We start from the raw sequence: 17340 nt of genomic DNA, 5'->3' as shown, positions 1-17340 counted from the left end.
ATTTGATAAGGAGTTGCAAAAGGACACAAGGGAATGAGGAGGGGGCTGAGATTCAATCACTTAATGAACAAGCCTTGAGGAAAGGCACAGGCAAGTTAAGGAAACGAGGAGTCCAAGGAGACAACCCTCCGTGTGTCTAAAAGTGTGTTCGAGCAGGATGGTGTATGAAAAGTAGGGCAGGAGAACTAGAGAGACGCCGACAGAGACAAAGTGCGTACTGGACAGAAGGCTCAAAAAAGAACAAGAGAGAGGAAGACAGATGACAGAAACAGATGACAGGCGAAAGTAAAGGACTGGTCGAGGACAGAGGAACCAAGGCACATTCAGGACAGAGCCAGCAGCAGAGCTACCAGCCGTGAGACAGAAATGGAACAGGATCCCAGTGGAGTAAGCAATGAGGAACAGGCCTCCTGGGCATTGGTCAGGACAGGATTGTGAAAAATGCCATGAAAATATGATGCCACTCTGCCTTTGAATTATGTACTGGGACAGAAAAGGAGGATAGAAACAGAAATGCAAATGTAGGTGATTTACCATCATGAGCATGCGATGCCCACAGCTGAGCCATCTGCAGACTGCTGGGATTTGCGGATCTGTATGCAGGGTCAGAGGTCAGAGAGGAGGGGCCTGGATAGCCTGACAGGAAGGGGCTGGAGCCTGCCGGGAAGGCATCGCCTATAGGAAAAAGAATGAAGACTGTCAGTCACCCTTGTAACCGCGAGGCCAAACAACACAAACAGTCAATGTTTTTTATTCTGTACGTGATGTCATTCCTTCCTGTGTGTGTTTTTGGGTGAGGGGAGCTAAATTAATATGTGCTGATGTTACTGTGCCCGAGCAGTCTGCTGTAATCACATTATTACTGAGCAGCCATGCACTCCATTTCAACAAGACAGACCACAGACAGACTTCACTCAGAAAGGAGGGAAGTTAATGTAACCACCAACCAAAAGCCACAATCGTCACAAGAGGAATGCAGCCATGTGGGGCACGAGGAGTGCGTCTCTGTTCAGGGTGGGACAGGGATTTACCTCAAACTCAACTGTCTGTCAGATAGAGCTCTCGATTACATGCTGAGAGCTTTTATAAGACAAATCTGACCAAGTAAAAATGTACTCAACCTTATAAACAACTCACAGACAAAATCTTTTCCATTATTTAAAAAAATATAATTAAAAGCAAATGTATTTCAGCATTAGGCCAAAGATGTATATGTAATATAAATTACACACACTGCAAAAATACCCAACACCTTAAATGTTTGTTACAGCTTGAGCTCAACCTGTTAATCACAACAACGATTCATGGAAATTAACAGTTAGCTTGATTACACAATGCTATAAATATTTTTTTAAAAAGGGTAGTAACACATAACAACAGTGAAATATTTTTAGAAATATGCTGACGATTACTGAAACCTGAAATGTGTTTTCAGAAACACAAATATAGAAGGAAAAAAAAAAAAAAAAAGCGCACATATTCAGTTTTTCTTGACGTATTTTCTTTTAAATTTGCTGTAGCTTTGCACCCGATGCACCGTTCCTGGTAACAAGTCACATTTTGTGTCATCACAAAACTGAAAGCGCTTCCCTTTACAAAGATAAGGCAGCAAAATCTAATGTTGGAAAGAATCAAACTGATAATGTGTACCTTTTTTTTTTTTTTTTAAATCTTCGCTTCACTATGAGACATAACATAATAAAAATAGCTGAAGATGACTTTTTAGCTGACCAGATTATTCCTGAACTGGCCACTGTGCATTAGACTCTGACATAAATCAAGAGGTCACAGGAGCGTTTATCAGAAAAATGCCTGCTGCATAATATAATATATAACAGTTTATGTTTAGAGTTTCCCCATACATTTATAAAGGTGTTATTAATAAAACCACAATATAAGTAATATTCAGAGTGTTTGGGTCGTACAAGGTGTCAGAGGAAACACTCTTGAAGCCAACCACTACACACCAGTTCCATGGAGAGCGTGAATCCCCGTAAATCACTTCATATCTTAACACGATACGGTTATCGATCGTTTTTATTAGACTCCACCCTCATCACATGTGCAATCTGTCCACCGGCAAACTTTGAACCATTACAGCTTCTTCCAAGCGCAACCTTCTGAAGAGCTGGAAAAGGTTTCATGTTTAGCCGAGGACCCCCAGATCCCCCCTTCCTGAACCATTACTGAACACACTCCACGGCCATTACCCTGATAAAACTAACCATGTGTGTAGGGGAAAGGGTGCTGCCTGTATACGGGCAGGAGGGGGGAGGGAATGAATGTGTGTGTTTCTGTATTAGTCCTGTGGGAATCCAAGAGACATGCTGTGCTTGCCGAGTTTCCCCTGCATCTAAATCAGTACATTAAAACTGCAGTCCGTCAGCAGCCACACACACACACACACACACACCATTTTAAATCAATACCAAATGCAGCTTTCCAATCTATCGCAAAGGCGTGCATGCAAACACATACAGAAGTAATGCACTGTGCCTTTATTCGCTCACTGTGATAACACTGTGTAGGTGGATTCTTCCACACTCTGCCTTATTAGACACAGTTTTTATTAACGCTCGCATTTAAACGTGTGTGCATGTGTGCTTAGAGTCCCTGCACCTCTTTGCCGTATGATCACCAACATGTGCAAACAGTTATGTGTGGGTTTGCAGTGAATGCGCTTTTGATTCAAAAACACTGCACAAGCTGTACACACACACACACACACACACACACACACACACACACACTGCCGTAGACCTGCATTTACAAATTCACACATGCACACCAAACCCACCCACACATACACACACGTTAACTCTGAAAAGCAGCAATGAGGTTTTACCCAGAAAATGGCACAACTTTCCATCTGTGCAGTTTTGCAGTATCATCTATGCACTGATGTCAATATTAATATTAAACAACAACAAAAACCTCACTTTCCCTCTGCTTTCAACTGTGTTTATAATTCACAATATTTTAGGTGTGCGCTTTCTTTCCTTGAAGTTGTGATGTTCACAATTAAAGCCCTGCTCTCCCCGTGGTAACTGGTGGTAAAGGCAACTGCAGTTTAACACTACAGTAAACATGCCACCAACTTTTTTATGAAATACTAATAGAGGAGCAACTGCTGCATGTGTGTTAAGTGGAGCCAAGCCCTCAAACAACACAGCCTTTATTCAGCAAGTCATGAACAGAAGGGGCCTGAAATGCTGTAAATAATGCTGAGTACTTTTATACTCTTTACCCAAGACATTGATTTGGGTTTACTCAATTATGACCAAATGCATAAATCCAATTTTGGGGTCAACACTAACATTATTATTATTAAAACATGATTATTCATCGACTTTGGAAACAGCACAAATTATGTAATCAAACATAATTTACAATTTAAAATAGGTCTTAATAACCATAAACCGCGGTTTAAGAAAGGGATGAGTTTGGCTTTTAAGGAGGGGAAGTCACTGCTTTCTTGGAAAGGTGTGTCCTTGATTTATGACAAACAAAAGAGAATCCCTGGAATGGAAACCAGCAGCGTCATTTTATCTTGATTATGTTGTTTTCAAAGATAGTAGTGCGATTGTCCTTCAGCTGACTAAAACAGTGGTGCTTCCATTCATCCTCTACAAACTTCAAAACTGATCTGCTAGAATAAAACAAAACAAAAACAACAAAAATAAAAAAGGACCACATCTTGTTTTGTAACCTCAAATTGGATGAATTGTCACAGTCAGTGCTCTGCGACCGGTTTATATATAAAGAGGAAGCTCAGTCTACATTAGCAGTAACACAATGAAGGTGTGATACAGTATTTAAAACAAACAAACAAACAAACAACAACAACTGTTAGCTGCAATGTTTCCTGCAATCACTTTACATAAAAGGTGAGCTGAAATGCTGTTGCTAAATTCACCACTGTAAATCAAAAAAAGGCAAAGTTGCTCATCTATGAACATAAAGCATATTTTGCAACATTTCCTGACGTGGACATTTTACAGTTCCTACTTTTTAGGAATAACCGCACTGTTTCGATGAAATTATTTGGCATTAGTTCAACTCTTGACACAAAGCCCGAATTGTTTCTAGCACTTTCACTATTTTTTTTTTTTTTTTTTTTATATAATTACTGCCACTTTTAAACACATCGGCGAGTGTCCATGTGTGTCGCACTAGGTGGCAGCCATGTTGTTTTAACAAATTATCCTCACCTTTAAGCCACTTTTTAATCATTACCTCATGTGTAAGACATGCAAAACATAGATGCACCCTTGATGAACACACACACACACACACACACACTACATTTCCAACCACCACCACCACCTGTCAAGGTTGTTGAAGTCCTGGTAGGATGTCAGCAGTTTCCATTTCTTCAGGCCAAACACCAGGGTCTCTCTAATACACATACACAGACACGTCAAGAGGCACAGATGCCTCACTGGAGTATGGATCAATTTCGGCATTGTAGCCGCCTACAGGCCATTTATTCCATGTGTCTGAGTATACACGCACACATGTACACACATACACACACAGTCTACAGTTTTGCTTTGTGCCAGTGAGCAGGGAAAAAAATACAATCCCAAAGTCCCTTTGCCCCTCCTGAACAGTCAAAAGCAGGAAAAAGTGGGAGGGGTAGAAAGAGGAAAAACATTTGCAGTCCTTGTTCCAGAAACAACATCCAAATGGTAGCTGAGAGGGAAATGTTTCCTTAAATGTTTTGGAATTACTCTTTCATTAGCGCCGTCTCTCTCTCTCTCACCCTCTCCCTCTTTTAACCTTTTCCTTCCTCTCTCCCTCCCTCTCTCTCCCTTCACAACTCCACCCCCCACCACACACACACAGCATTTGGCTCTCAGTTCACAAGACAGTTAGTTTGCCATATTGGGAGAAACGAGTTGCCAAGAAACGCGCTCTCTGACTCCCAACGCGTTTCTGAGCCTCCATTTTCAGATCAGTATAAGAAATATATCTTGATATCAGAGCTAGGAAGGAGATCAATTCTGTCAGACTCACTGCAAATCTGGCACAAAGGCGCACACATCCAAAGAAAGAATATAAAATAAAAATCAGAGAAACTAACAAGTCAGTGTTGATCACAAATTGATCCAAATTCTCTGAAACGCACACAAAATTTAACAATACTGGAAAATATGCAAAAGAAAAAAAGAAGATGAAATGAAAGAAAATCTCTGGTATAAAAGCCTGAGAGACACACACACACACACACACACACACACACACACACACACAATCTGTTATCCATCAGTGGCACTCAGAGCAGGGTTAGCTGGGGGAGATCTCTATTGATCTCTGGTTTTTATTCCCTGCAAGAAAAACACTGAAACAGTAAAACTCTGCAGTGCTATACATCCCACAGCTAACTGGCACACTGACACACTGGTAACCATTAACCCCAACTGTAAGAAACCCTCATTCACACTCACACACAGGCAAGGGATGTGCGGGAATTTGCATGTGCGTCCGTGAATTCATTCAGCCATGCGGTTTAAAGTGTGTTAATTATTTCAAAATGGAGATGTCTGGTTCTCCTCTGCTGGGAGCCGTTTACAGGAAACAGGTTTTGTTTGTGTTGTTTGCGCAGCTGAGCTGAATATAAACAGTTTCTCAACTTTAATTAAAAATGTCAAGTTCGAGTTCTGAGACGTCAGCTCTCGGTTTGGCAAACCGAACTGCAACAAGGTGGCATCTGACTGGTTTCTCTCTTTGTCGTTTGATTGAATAAAGAAAAATGAAATAAGTTTGCAAAAAGAAATTCATTTTTAAACAAACAGAATCACTTGCACAGCTGCTTCCTCTGCTCAACTCCAAAAAAGATCTCCTTCCATCTGATGATACTCTGAATACACATGCAGGGAAGGGTTGGAGTAGTTTGTTTACCACACAGCAGAAGAAGAAGAAAAAAGAAAGACAGAATGTTAATTATTTATCTTAGATCATGCATTTATTCTGGGCTAAAATTTCACATCTGAAAATAACTCCTGTGCTACAACAAATTTTGGGAAACAAGATGAGCTGCACAGTACTGTCGTGATTTCTCTAAAGTGTTATAGTGATAAACACCCGTAATCTCACTATGTTTTATTTTAGGGGCCTTTTGTCTTTGTGAAACAGTGAAACTTTAAAGAAACAGGCAGTGTGCAGTGAGGACTAATGTGTCTCTGGTGTACTGGATGTGAGTACCAGATGAGCAACCCCAAAGAGACAGACATTTGATTAAAAAAAATATTATTAATGGCAACTTAAAAAGTAAGTGGGAGGAAATGGTGGGAGGTGGTACGCACAACAAAAGAATGGAGACTCGTAATTTTTTTTCTTTTTAAAGGAAAATCTCTAAGCGGAAGAAAAATGAAGGGAAAATTACATTACATGAGCTCTGAAATGTCAAATCAGATGGAGGCCCAAACTGAGCTGCCATCTGGACTCTGTGAACAATAGATAATAGATTGATAAATGGATTTGTTGCAGTTCTTGGTTGTAAAACACATCAATCACTGACCAATTCTTCCATTATTTATTTAATAGGTTTGAATTAAATTTTAGTTTATAATGACTTTAAAACCACATTATACAAAAAAAAATAAAAATGGCACAGTTGTATTTGGTGAATTGTAAATTGTAGTTCACATTTTCTTTATTTACTGAGGTTTTAACCCCAGTTTATGGCTTTTAATCAGACATTAAAGGCAGATTACTTTTGCATTATTTAGCACTAAATAGTACATTCAATACAGTATGAATAATAAGAATTTAGATTTTAGCACTCATGGGTTAAGAAAAGGTTGGGAACAATATGAAGCTATTAAAACAAGCAGAAACCTGCTGAATAAAATGAAGATTTGGGATATATAGTTGTACATAGTGTGTATATATAGCAGTAGTAGGAAGTAGTTAAAGGACATTACAAAGTTGTGAAAGGTCACCAGTATGCACAACACCAGAGGGAGACCAGTGGGACTGAGCCATCTCAATTGAAACCACACACACAGGATAATTAACTCTCCCAGATTAAACAATTTCTTTTAAAAAAAGTTGATGTTTTAATCCATGTTGCTCAAATTTACAAAAAAACAAAACCAAACTTTGAGCAAACATTAATCGAGTACACCAACATCCACACCGTCCCACGCAGTTGCACTCAAATCTCCTGTGACGATGGCAGGTGTTACTTTGACGCACACCTCGAAAATCGGCAAACGTGAGTCCAACATGTGTCACAGACAGGCAGACGAAATGGCAAGGATGGTAGTGTGTGCACAGAAACACACATATGTGTTTAAGATCATGCAACACCACAAAGCTGTATTCACAGCTGCAGACCAGAGAGTCAGAAACTACAAAGTGGTGTAATCACAAAACCACATATGTAGTGACAGGAAACAACCCGATTTTTAGAAACACTCTCTCATTTAATGCACAGTCAAGTACCTTTAAGTCAATCTAAGGATGACTGCAAACTCAAGGGCTGATTTCCAGCTCCATATTTTTATCTTAGCACTCTAGTAGAATGGCTTGGCATGAGTCACATTTCAAAAATGATCCTTATTTATGTTACACTGAGCCCCTAAATTAAGAACTCCTCTATAGATTAAGCCAGTTTAGCCCCTTTCATATTAAGATAGTTGTGTGTGTGACTGGCTGCCCTTTACAGAGGATTCAAACGGTAGGCAGGTGCTTGAGATGAGCATAAAGATCTCTCACTGACATCACAGAAAAGTACATATACTGATTGTTTAATAGGAACAACCACTAGTAACACTAAATAATACAATAATAAAAGGTTTAGCTCAGCTTTAATAGCATATGTAAGCCAAACCATGAAACATGCTGCAGATATGGGCGTCTCCACTGGTTAAAACATATTCCACATAACTAACAATCAGCTAGAACTGACTATTCACGTGTCAAAATTGCTGTGTGCATCTCCTTCGTGTTGTTACACATTTTGAGCTTTTACCTAAGTGCCTTGGGAAGAATATTATCAGGCTTATGTAATGGGACACGTAGAGACTTAACACGCAGCCAAACAGACAGACACAGCACAGTGTGTGACCTTTGTGTGCTGGAGGCTGTTGTTTGTGTTAAAGGGAGGGATCTGGCACAGAGAACGACTTAGCTAATGCTTTGGGTATTTCAACATGCCACAGCACGCTTGTGCACACACACACACACACACACACATCACTCTCATGTTTGACAGCTGTGTGTGAGTGCTGTATATGTGTGTCGTTTTTTCTGCCACTGACAGGTTTATTGTAGCAGGGCAGCAGAGCCTTGTGCTTTCTCTTAAGGAGCCCGTTTTCTCTCCTGAAGGATTCAATTAATCTGAGAGGGGGATGTGTCTGAGCCACATCTTCTCACACATACTTAGGTGTGTGTGTCTTGAATATATATTTATACACACACACACACACACACACACACACACACACACACACACACACACCACATTAATTTAAGTGCAAACAGACACACTAGCCAAGCGGCGCGGAAGACAAATTGGTATCAGCCAAGACATCCCTGGCCTGCCCCTGCAAGCCGCATGAATTATTAGCCTTCCACTCGTGTGCCCTGTGAGTGTGTGCGAGACTGAAAGAGACAGAACAACTGAAGGGCGAGCACATTTATCTAACCGTGTATGAATGTGTTGTGGTCAGTATAAATCTCTTCTCTCTGCAGAGTCTCAGGGGGAAGCCCCAGCCCTAACTGTACTAAGCACAATCACATGCTCCCATTCTTATACACCAGACTTCAGTCCTCTCATCGACACAGACACTCTCACATACACACATAACCAGCAAAACCTCAGCTCTTATCCTCTGAAAATAAAATGCCGATTTCCACTCATTTGGTTCTCCTTTTCCATTCATCTCAGGCTGTTTGTGTCAACAGCTAATGGCCTTTCTCCGAATGGGGGAGGCTGAAATATGTGTACCGAAGGCAGTTAAAAGTGAAAAGTAATGCTGTTTTACCTCAAGTCTCACGAAATGAGCAATACAGTTTCATCTCATTAAACAAGCATTTGTGACATTCGCTAGCAAATATCACAACACAGCATATTAACCTACATCTGGTTTTGTTAAAAATGTGGGAAAGGACGGGGGACGAGCTGCTGTGACTTTTGTTCTATTTGTTAGGAGGAAAACAGAAGTTAAATGCTCAAAATCCAGTGAAAAAGTCTGATGCCACAATGTGTTAGACCACCATGTGATCTCTGAGTACTACGGTGGGAATATAAGAACTGAAGAACTTGGGACCAAAAGTGACACTAAAAAAAAGAAGAAAGAAAGAAAAAATAGTTTACATTTCACTTCAACTACTAACTGCATAACTGAGTTCCTGATACACACCACTGAATGTGCAGCCTGGGTTTTTGCTCACGTGCAGAGGTGATCCACCTTAAGCTTAATGAATGCAAAAAAGGCATGACAGGTGATACAATAGAAAGAATATGAACAATGACAAGAAAAAAAGGAGAGCTGGTTGATCACAGCCAGCAGCAGGAACGAGCTGCCAATTTTGTAAACAGTGTTTGTGTTTGAGGTGTGACAGCAGCTTCAAATTCTGCAGGGCAACAGATTTCTGAGTCTACCTCTGCAGCCCTGCAGTGGACAGAAACCTCTGCTGCTAAGCACAGCGTCTTTACCGGTAGCTGGTAATTAACCTTTGCTGTGCAGAGTGAAGAGTAAAGAGGAGAGACTGTACGAACTGTTAAACTCAAGGTTTGGTCTTTCTGGACACATTGCGTTGCATTAATTTAACCCGATCAGTCCCAGAAATAAATAAGCACAACACAGCAGGCATGAGTACACCAAATAAGGCAAAAACCACTAATTACATTTTTATTCATTGCATAATAGTCTCTCTGTCTCTGTGCATTATCCCCCTTTAATCTTAATAATGTGTCCATGTAATCATTAACTGTCTCATTTGCCTTTTCTTCCCTGTATGTCATTTCCCCTTGCAGTTTCTTCTTCTACAAGTTCTGCAAGTTCTACTTCTGCAAATGAGTGAACTTCTGTTTAGCCTTGATGATTTCATAAGCAACAGCACAAAAGTCATGAAGAAGTGACTCTGGCAAGTAAAACTAGCACCGAGCTCCATGTAGAGTGCATACAAGTTGCAATAAAAACAACACTGAACGACAACAATAAAGATCAAGTGATACAGTATGCCGTATTCTACCATTTCTTGGCACGTACTTAACATGAGCTGTGGCTACGTGTCAGCAATGTTACTTCTTTCTCTCTCACACACCTGAGAGTGCCCACAACAAAAGCCCGTTGGCCCCATCTAACACACAGGTTACCCACAAGGCCAAAAGTGGAAGGCTTGGGCACATAACTTAGGTAACAAGCTGGATTTGCCGTCTAGTGAAATAAAGACAAAACTACAGCAGATAAAGGAAGTTTTAGTTTTACTGGTGATACAAGTTCATTCTTTCAAGTGTGCTAAATATATCTCAAACGTGTAAGATGGTAATTAGTTAAAAGCAAAGTGAAATTACCTTTAAACCTCTCCTATGACATCCACTCCAACCTTTTTACAGTTTGCAGAAATAAAAGGTATTGATGTGCTTGTCTCCTCAGTGCAGTTACATTTCAGCAGGTCCTACCTCTGCAGCACTTGGGCACAAAAGTGAGGGACGTAGAAGGAGAGGACAGATGGCTTCAATCATGTGATGGAGGCACCGGCAGACCTCCAGCAGACTGCGGACCTTTTACAGCCATTTTACATCTATAAACAGTGACTGAACCTGATCTTGTTTAGATACAGCCTGGGTGAATAGCGGGCTGATAGAGGAGCTGCTGCATAGAAAGGATTTGCTGATGGAAAATGATGTCTTTACAGATGCCCTTTTTGCTGCACCAGCAGCACAAATGTCAAACTATTTGCAGTTTCACAACGCATTGCAAACTAAGTGTTAAGCTGCCTTCCACATTTGGCAGCCCAGAATTGTTAAAATAAGGGAGGACACTCTACTCTATTAAGTCAGGTGGAAACCCTATTAAAACTGAACTAAACAAAAACTAATAAGGCAGACTCCTGGGAAATAAGGCTGCACTGGCAGCTATAAACAGTCAACCCTGCTATCAAGAGCTCAGCCAAAAACAACTGTGCAAAAAAAAAAAAAAAAAAGAAAGAAAAAAAAAAGCTTTGAATTCCTTGAAACATGTGTAAACAGAAACGGTAGCAGGGCGACCCTGGCTCCTCTGACTGCACAGCGGGTCCTTGAGAACTGGATTCATGCGGTTTATTGCAATTAAAGAGGAACATTATGAACATTCACAATTACTGGGTAATTATTATGTAATAGGGTTGTATAGTGTTATTACAAGCACAGGACTGCAATCTCATTCGGGGTTGGTTAAATGTAATGTGTGGGGATTTGATATGGAGGAGTGCCATAAAGCTAAATGACCTGTGTCGCACTGTGGTGGGCTTTGGTGGGCAGAGGCTGTGAGAGTGTGCAACAGGGGAGATGAGTCACACAGAGTTTTGGAAGGTCAGGGTAAAATGTATCCTGTTTTAAAAGGAGCCTTTCAACTGCCAATCTGGGCTGGGACAGCAGCTGGGTCAATTCTGCTTCACAACAACACAACCACACCCCGTCCCACAACCCCTCTGGCTAAACGTCAATTTTACAAACCCGTCTGCACACAAGCAGTTTTCGGCTCCTTTCTGAGCCACGGGAGGGGAGATGCAGGGGCGTCACGTCATCCTAACTAAAGTTATTACTGTTAAACAATTTTCCTCTCAGTTGAGCTGCGTTTCACTTAGTTTCCTGGGAAAGTTTGCTCATTTAACTTCAGTTTCTATAGAGCAGAAATGTCTTGTTTTAGTTTAGCTATTATTAGTTTCTGTTACGATATGAGTGGCATTCTTTAAGAAGCTCAAAGCAAAACAACACACAGCAAAAACTTCACACACAGTTGCCTGACACAAACACAGGCTCCTTGTGTTGACAAATCTGACCAAACTAAAACCAAAACCAAAGAAAATTGCTTTAATTTGTCTACTTCCCGCTTTTATTTCACTTAACTTTAATGTTTTTTCACACTTAGTTTTAGTTAACTGTCATAACCAGGAAAGAATGAGTCAGAATGGTATTTGGGAAGAGTAAAAACTAGTAAAAACCACACGTCGATTAACTCCAAAGGGAAAATATTCCGTGGTATTTAGGACATAGGGGTGGGTGGGACACTGATTTTGTCAACAAGCATATATTTTTGCAATACCACCATGACAGTGAAAAATGTGTGGCTTTAGCATATACACGAGGTATGTAAAGTTCAGCTCAAGGGCACTTTGATACGTGGGCTTTACAGTCAGGGATCAAACCACCAGTCTGCCAAGCAGCGGACAAACCGCTCCACTTCCAGAGAATTTAACAATACACGATAACCCACCTCATTCCCACGGGCTAACTACAGGCTACTTTCAGTAAACTAAAAGAAACATGATTTAGAAATACTCTTAGATGTGTTGGGAATTTCCCAGGCTGGCTGGTAGATTTGTGATGTGGCCGATCTTAATTAGTGTGGCGACTTTGTTTCAAAACATATGAAAAAACAGCACACTTTCCTCCAAATCCTCATATAGTCTTTATTTCTTTAAGCAATGCAGTTTACTAACAGAGTTTACATGAATCCCATCACAGCCTACGCACATACAACTCTTTCCCAAAACACACATGGAACGCATCCTTTTAATTACTATTAATCTGCAAGATATATTAATTGACATCTCCAGTAGTGTGAAGAGAGGTGGGGTCAAGTTGTGAGTGGGTTATGCCTTTAGTTTTGTAAGCTGGTAATAAAAATATTGTCCTCATATATATATATATATATATATATATATATATATATATATATATATATATATATATATATATATATATATATATATATATATATATATATATATATACACACATACACATATACATATATATATATACATATATATATGAAAAATGCTGATAGAAATTTAAGGTCGTAATACCCACAACTGTCAGGAGGCGCAAAATTGGTTCAATAAACTGTGCCCTAGTACATTTCTTTGCCACAATGCACCCATCAATCATCCCAACACTCCCTGCTGTGCACTGATTTCATCTCTGACACCTTTTCATGTTTGTGTGTGAGAGTTGAATGTGTGGGTTCTGCCACGGTGTCAAATTAACGCTTCATCGGAGCCCCTGCCCTCACTTTACTGGACCCCTAAGTACTGCAATGAACTCACGCTCACAGATAAGGAAGAGGGAACACATCTAAAAGGGAATATTATCACCTTTGGGGTTAAAAGAAACCAGAAAACCTGTAATTGTATCTCTGTCCGCAGCTACATGACTTCAGAGTAACTCAGTGAGAGCAGACTTTCCATTTTCCCGAAAGAAACAGCAGACATCCCTTTCCACACACATACACAGAACATATGGTTTGAACATAGATGACTCCAACTTCCTCTGTGACCGATCACAAAACCATATGCAAACATGCAATGTTATCTCCTTTTCTTGTTATTTCAAGGCTCTGTATGCCAATAAAAAGCACAAGACATTACTGTGCAGGCACTGAATGTAAATGGAAAAAAATCATCAGCTCAACAGGGAATGACATATACTGCATATATGATTCTGCTTATAATGCACAGACACACACGATGTAAACAAACACATGGGCGTTCACTTGTAGGAGAATGGTTGTGTAATACCCCAACAGTTTGCTTCCAATACACACAGTCTCTCTCCATTACACAGATTCTCCAGTGTAATTGCAGCAGAACAAGGGCTGTTTAACAGAACTGCTACAAATTCATGAAAAAAAGAAAGAAAAAAAAACATCAGCCATTTGCCAAATGCTCCAGCTGAGTGACTTTTACTCCAAATACACAACCACTCCAGCTATTGCTCAGAAACGGGTCGAGCACGGGTCTGTAATACCTTTAAGATGAAAACTTTACTACCCCCGCCGTGTCAAACACAGATAAACACACTGCATCGGCCCTGGAGCAGCAATGACAGTGTAATGGTCCGCATGCAATCCTAGACCGCTGCACCCTGACCTGCAAGCTGCTGCATGAACATCTACACCGCAGCCCTGTTTGTCCTTTCAATCCGAAGAAATGTGTGTCGGAAACTGCCAAGTAATTTTCCGCTAATGCGCTGCACATTGCAGGGGCCGAGGATTCTGAACACGATCTGTTACATCTGAAACTTGTCACAGCCTTATAACAGCCGCCTGTCTTTGCCCACATCACACCGCACATCCAGGCGGTGACCGCGCAGGCTGCCACGGATAGCCACAAACCGTGCGCAGTTTTTATTTCAAGTTAATATTTAATCTTCTTGTTGTTGTTTTTGGGTGGAGGGACACTCATATTACAGAATCAAGCTGAGCAATGAAGCGTGGCTCACTTACTGTGGTGTGGATGTAGGTTAATGGCCGATGGCAAGAATTTTCCGGAGTGTAGAGGCTGCGGCTGACTCCCCAGCAAGTGACCGGAGGAGGGAGGGATCCTCCCGGCTGCAGCAGCTGCTCCGAGCCGGATGGAGTGAGAGTCCATCGCGAGCCCCGCCAACAACGAAGGTGGTACGTGAACGGATCGGGGAGGACCAAAATCTCTGCCATCCATTATCCACAGCGGGGAAAGTTGTGAAAGGAAATAGTCCGTTCGGATAGGCCCTCTATTCCGAAAAAGCCAGTTCTGGCTATAATAATGTCTTTAATTTTCCAGGCGATTCGGGCTCCTTTTCAGCCATCCTTCTGACCTATAAAATACATGAAAAATTAAAATAAATGAAAACAAAAACAAAAAGAATAAAATAAGAGCTTGGCATGTAATCTACAGCAGACTGCAATGTCGGAGCAAACTGTTGGGAACTGGTAGTTTTAGGATTTCTCTTCTTTCCAGCGAACAGGCGGCCCATATGTGCAATGACGCAGTTTGGAAAAGCACTTCAAAAACTAAACCTCGAATAGCAGCTAATCGCCGATGAGACCGTGTGAGGCACTGCCGTCGTACTCTAAATGAAGATTTTAATACGATTTTAACTTCTCTACAATATTATGATGTGACATCTGAGCGATATTACACCCACGCTGCACAGCGAGCAGGCAGCCGCTCCGCTTCCCAGGGAAACGAGCAGGAGGAGCGGCCAGCGGTTGCTGCTCTTCCCCCGACTGTGAAAGCATCTCGCGATCCCGCTCTGGAAACTCAGAACCCGTCGGATTTTAGAAACCTATCCCACCTTTTTCTTCTCTTGATTAACAGCCCCCCTAATCCGTAAACCTTGCAATCTAGGCTCAGGCCGAGTCGCAATGTAAACCAATACACAGTAAATACTAGAGGCGCATCAAATATAAATTTCAAACGGGTTAAAAATAAATAAGCTCGCAAAAGCCTGCATCATTTATCAGCGGGGTGAGCGGTGTTTTGTTGCCTGCACATGCAGATTTAGTCCGGGTTACTTCGCAACTGGACGTTGGCGCTTCCCAAGGAGCGAAATCTGAACCCAAGCCGCAAACACTGTGTAAAAACCTAGAATGATATCCACTTTATCGACGCTTTGCTGCAAGTTTGAACTCGTTTAAACACATAATAGTGGGTTTTACAGCACAGACTACAAACCGACGGATAGCCAGCAAAGTATGCGCCTTGATTCTGGACAAGAAAAGAAGAGATAAATAAGATCGATTCAAATGAATTTAGAGCAGCTCTTTATTAAAACCTCGCAGATATCTGTGTTATGTTTAAATTCCAAAGAGATACAGAACAAAAGTTTAGGGGAAAATAACAAGCAAATGCGACTTTTACAAACGGCATCCAAGACGGTATAAACACGGTAGCTTGTAGCTTCAATATCCTATTTTTATTTATTTACAGATTGCCCCCCAAATTAAACACGGCTTACATTATTAGTCATGATTTTTTTCTTAAAAAGAAAAAGGCTAAAGCCGAGTTCACCTTCAAAGGCTGCAAACAAACACATCACAGCAATGACTCGTGATATCCAAGCGGGCGGGCTCTGAAAAGAAGGGCTCGCTTAGAAATTACAATAACGCCCTTTTACCACTTTAGAGAAACACGGGAGCCAAAGAGAAAGTACCTGTATTTTTTCCTTATTAATAAAAAGAGTCCAGGACAGTTAAATTAGAAGATAAGCTAGACCGAAAGCTTTTCCCCCTCTCGGTGTGACCCATGCGGCACGGCAGCGCAGGAGGCTCGGCATTTCAGCCACGTTTCAAACTTTTTCACGGTTCCACTAAAAGCCACGCAAAACTCTGTCGGAAGAAACGTCTCGAAAGTTGCTTTTTCACACCGACGACATCCCGATAAAAAAATTAACAACACGTCGTGTGCACTAACCTCCGCGCCCTTTTCAAATCGCACTCGCGGACCAAAATAGCTTTTAAAACAACAAAAATACGACTATTTTATTAAGAAAGGGCCATGGTACGTAGAGAAGACGGGGGAAAACATGCCCAGCGCTTACTTGAAAGGGTAAAATGTCTTGAAGGGGGCTTAAAAATGCCAGCGCTTCTTAAAATCCGTCCAGGTTGCTGGGAGAACTGGAGTAGTCCATTACAGGCTCGTCCGAAGGTAAACTGGGGAATAACTCAGGGGGAGAGAGAAAGCCCGTGACGCGTCTAGCAATGAAACACAGCATTGTTTTGTAAGCCCCACCCACCTCCTTTACCACCACCCAACTCAGGACTTTGCACACTGCTCCTCTCTGATTGGCTGTAAGGAATGTCGATCAAAGCTCCCGAGTGTATTAAAAAAACACACACCGTGGCCTCTCGCCAGCACTATAAAACCAATTATGGAGCGAGGAAAGGTTGAGCAGTTTCAAGGTCCCCTCTTCCATCAAGACCGAGTGATCAAAACAAGCAGTGGGTTTTCTCTTTTTTTCCCCACCATGTGTGCTCGAGAAAGAGAGAGAGAGGAAGGGGGTCAAAGCGATGCCCCCCACTTACTCACCCACCCACCAGTTTCCACGCTGATTATAATAGACGCTAAAAAAAAAAATCACTGGAGATTGAGGAGTGGAAAGTATCCCAGGCGTTTGGAGGCGTTGTAAAGTTTTTTGTTTGTGTTTTTTTAGGTAGTGTGGTACTCAAGTTTACTTTTTTCTCACCAGGAAGCAGCGAATAAGCCCAATTAAGTCACAGAAAAAAATCCACTCTTCACTATTTGCTACAAAGGAGAGCAAAACCGAGAATTCGAGCATAAGAACTCGCGATAGCAATTAATTCATTTCATTTGGGCTAGGGCTTTAGAAACAGTAGATCAGGTATATGGTTTCGTGAA

General features: G+C 41.3%; 1 protein-coding gene across 3 annotated transcripts in view; it reads right to left on the bottom strand.

Moving 5' to 3' along the window:
* tnrc18 (trinucleotide repeat containing 18) overlaps positions 1-16671 on the bottom strand; it is a 45861-nt gene extending 29190 nt beyond the window's left edge. For all 3 annotated transcript variants that reach the window (XR_014800108.1, XR_014800109.1, XM_084926550.1), the window contains exons 1-3: positions 16523-16671; positions 14448-14797; positions 535-675 (exon numbers count right to left, since the gene is read on the bottom strand). Coding sequence is in view for 1 of the 3 variants with exons in the window: in XM_084926550.1 (XP_084782676.1) it covers positions 535-675; positions 14448-14661 (355 nt within the window). In the remaining 2 variants the exon portion in view is untranslated. The remainder of the gene's footprint in view (positions 1-534; positions 676-14447; positions 14798-16522) is intronic.
* Positions 16672-17340: the final 669 nt, after the last annotated feature.

The sequence above is a fragment of the Perissodus microlepis genome, chromosome 4 (genome assembly GCF_051167445.1).
Source record: "Perissodus microlepis isolate ML-2025 ecotype Zambia chromosome 4, ASM5116744v1, whole genome shotgun sequence".
NCBI classification, from domain to species: Eukaryota; Metazoa; Chordata; class Actinopteri; order Cichliformes; family Cichlidae; genus Perissodus; species Perissodus microlepis.
Note: the sequence above shows the minus strand (reverse complement) of the source record. Positions and strands in the feature narration are given on the sequence as shown.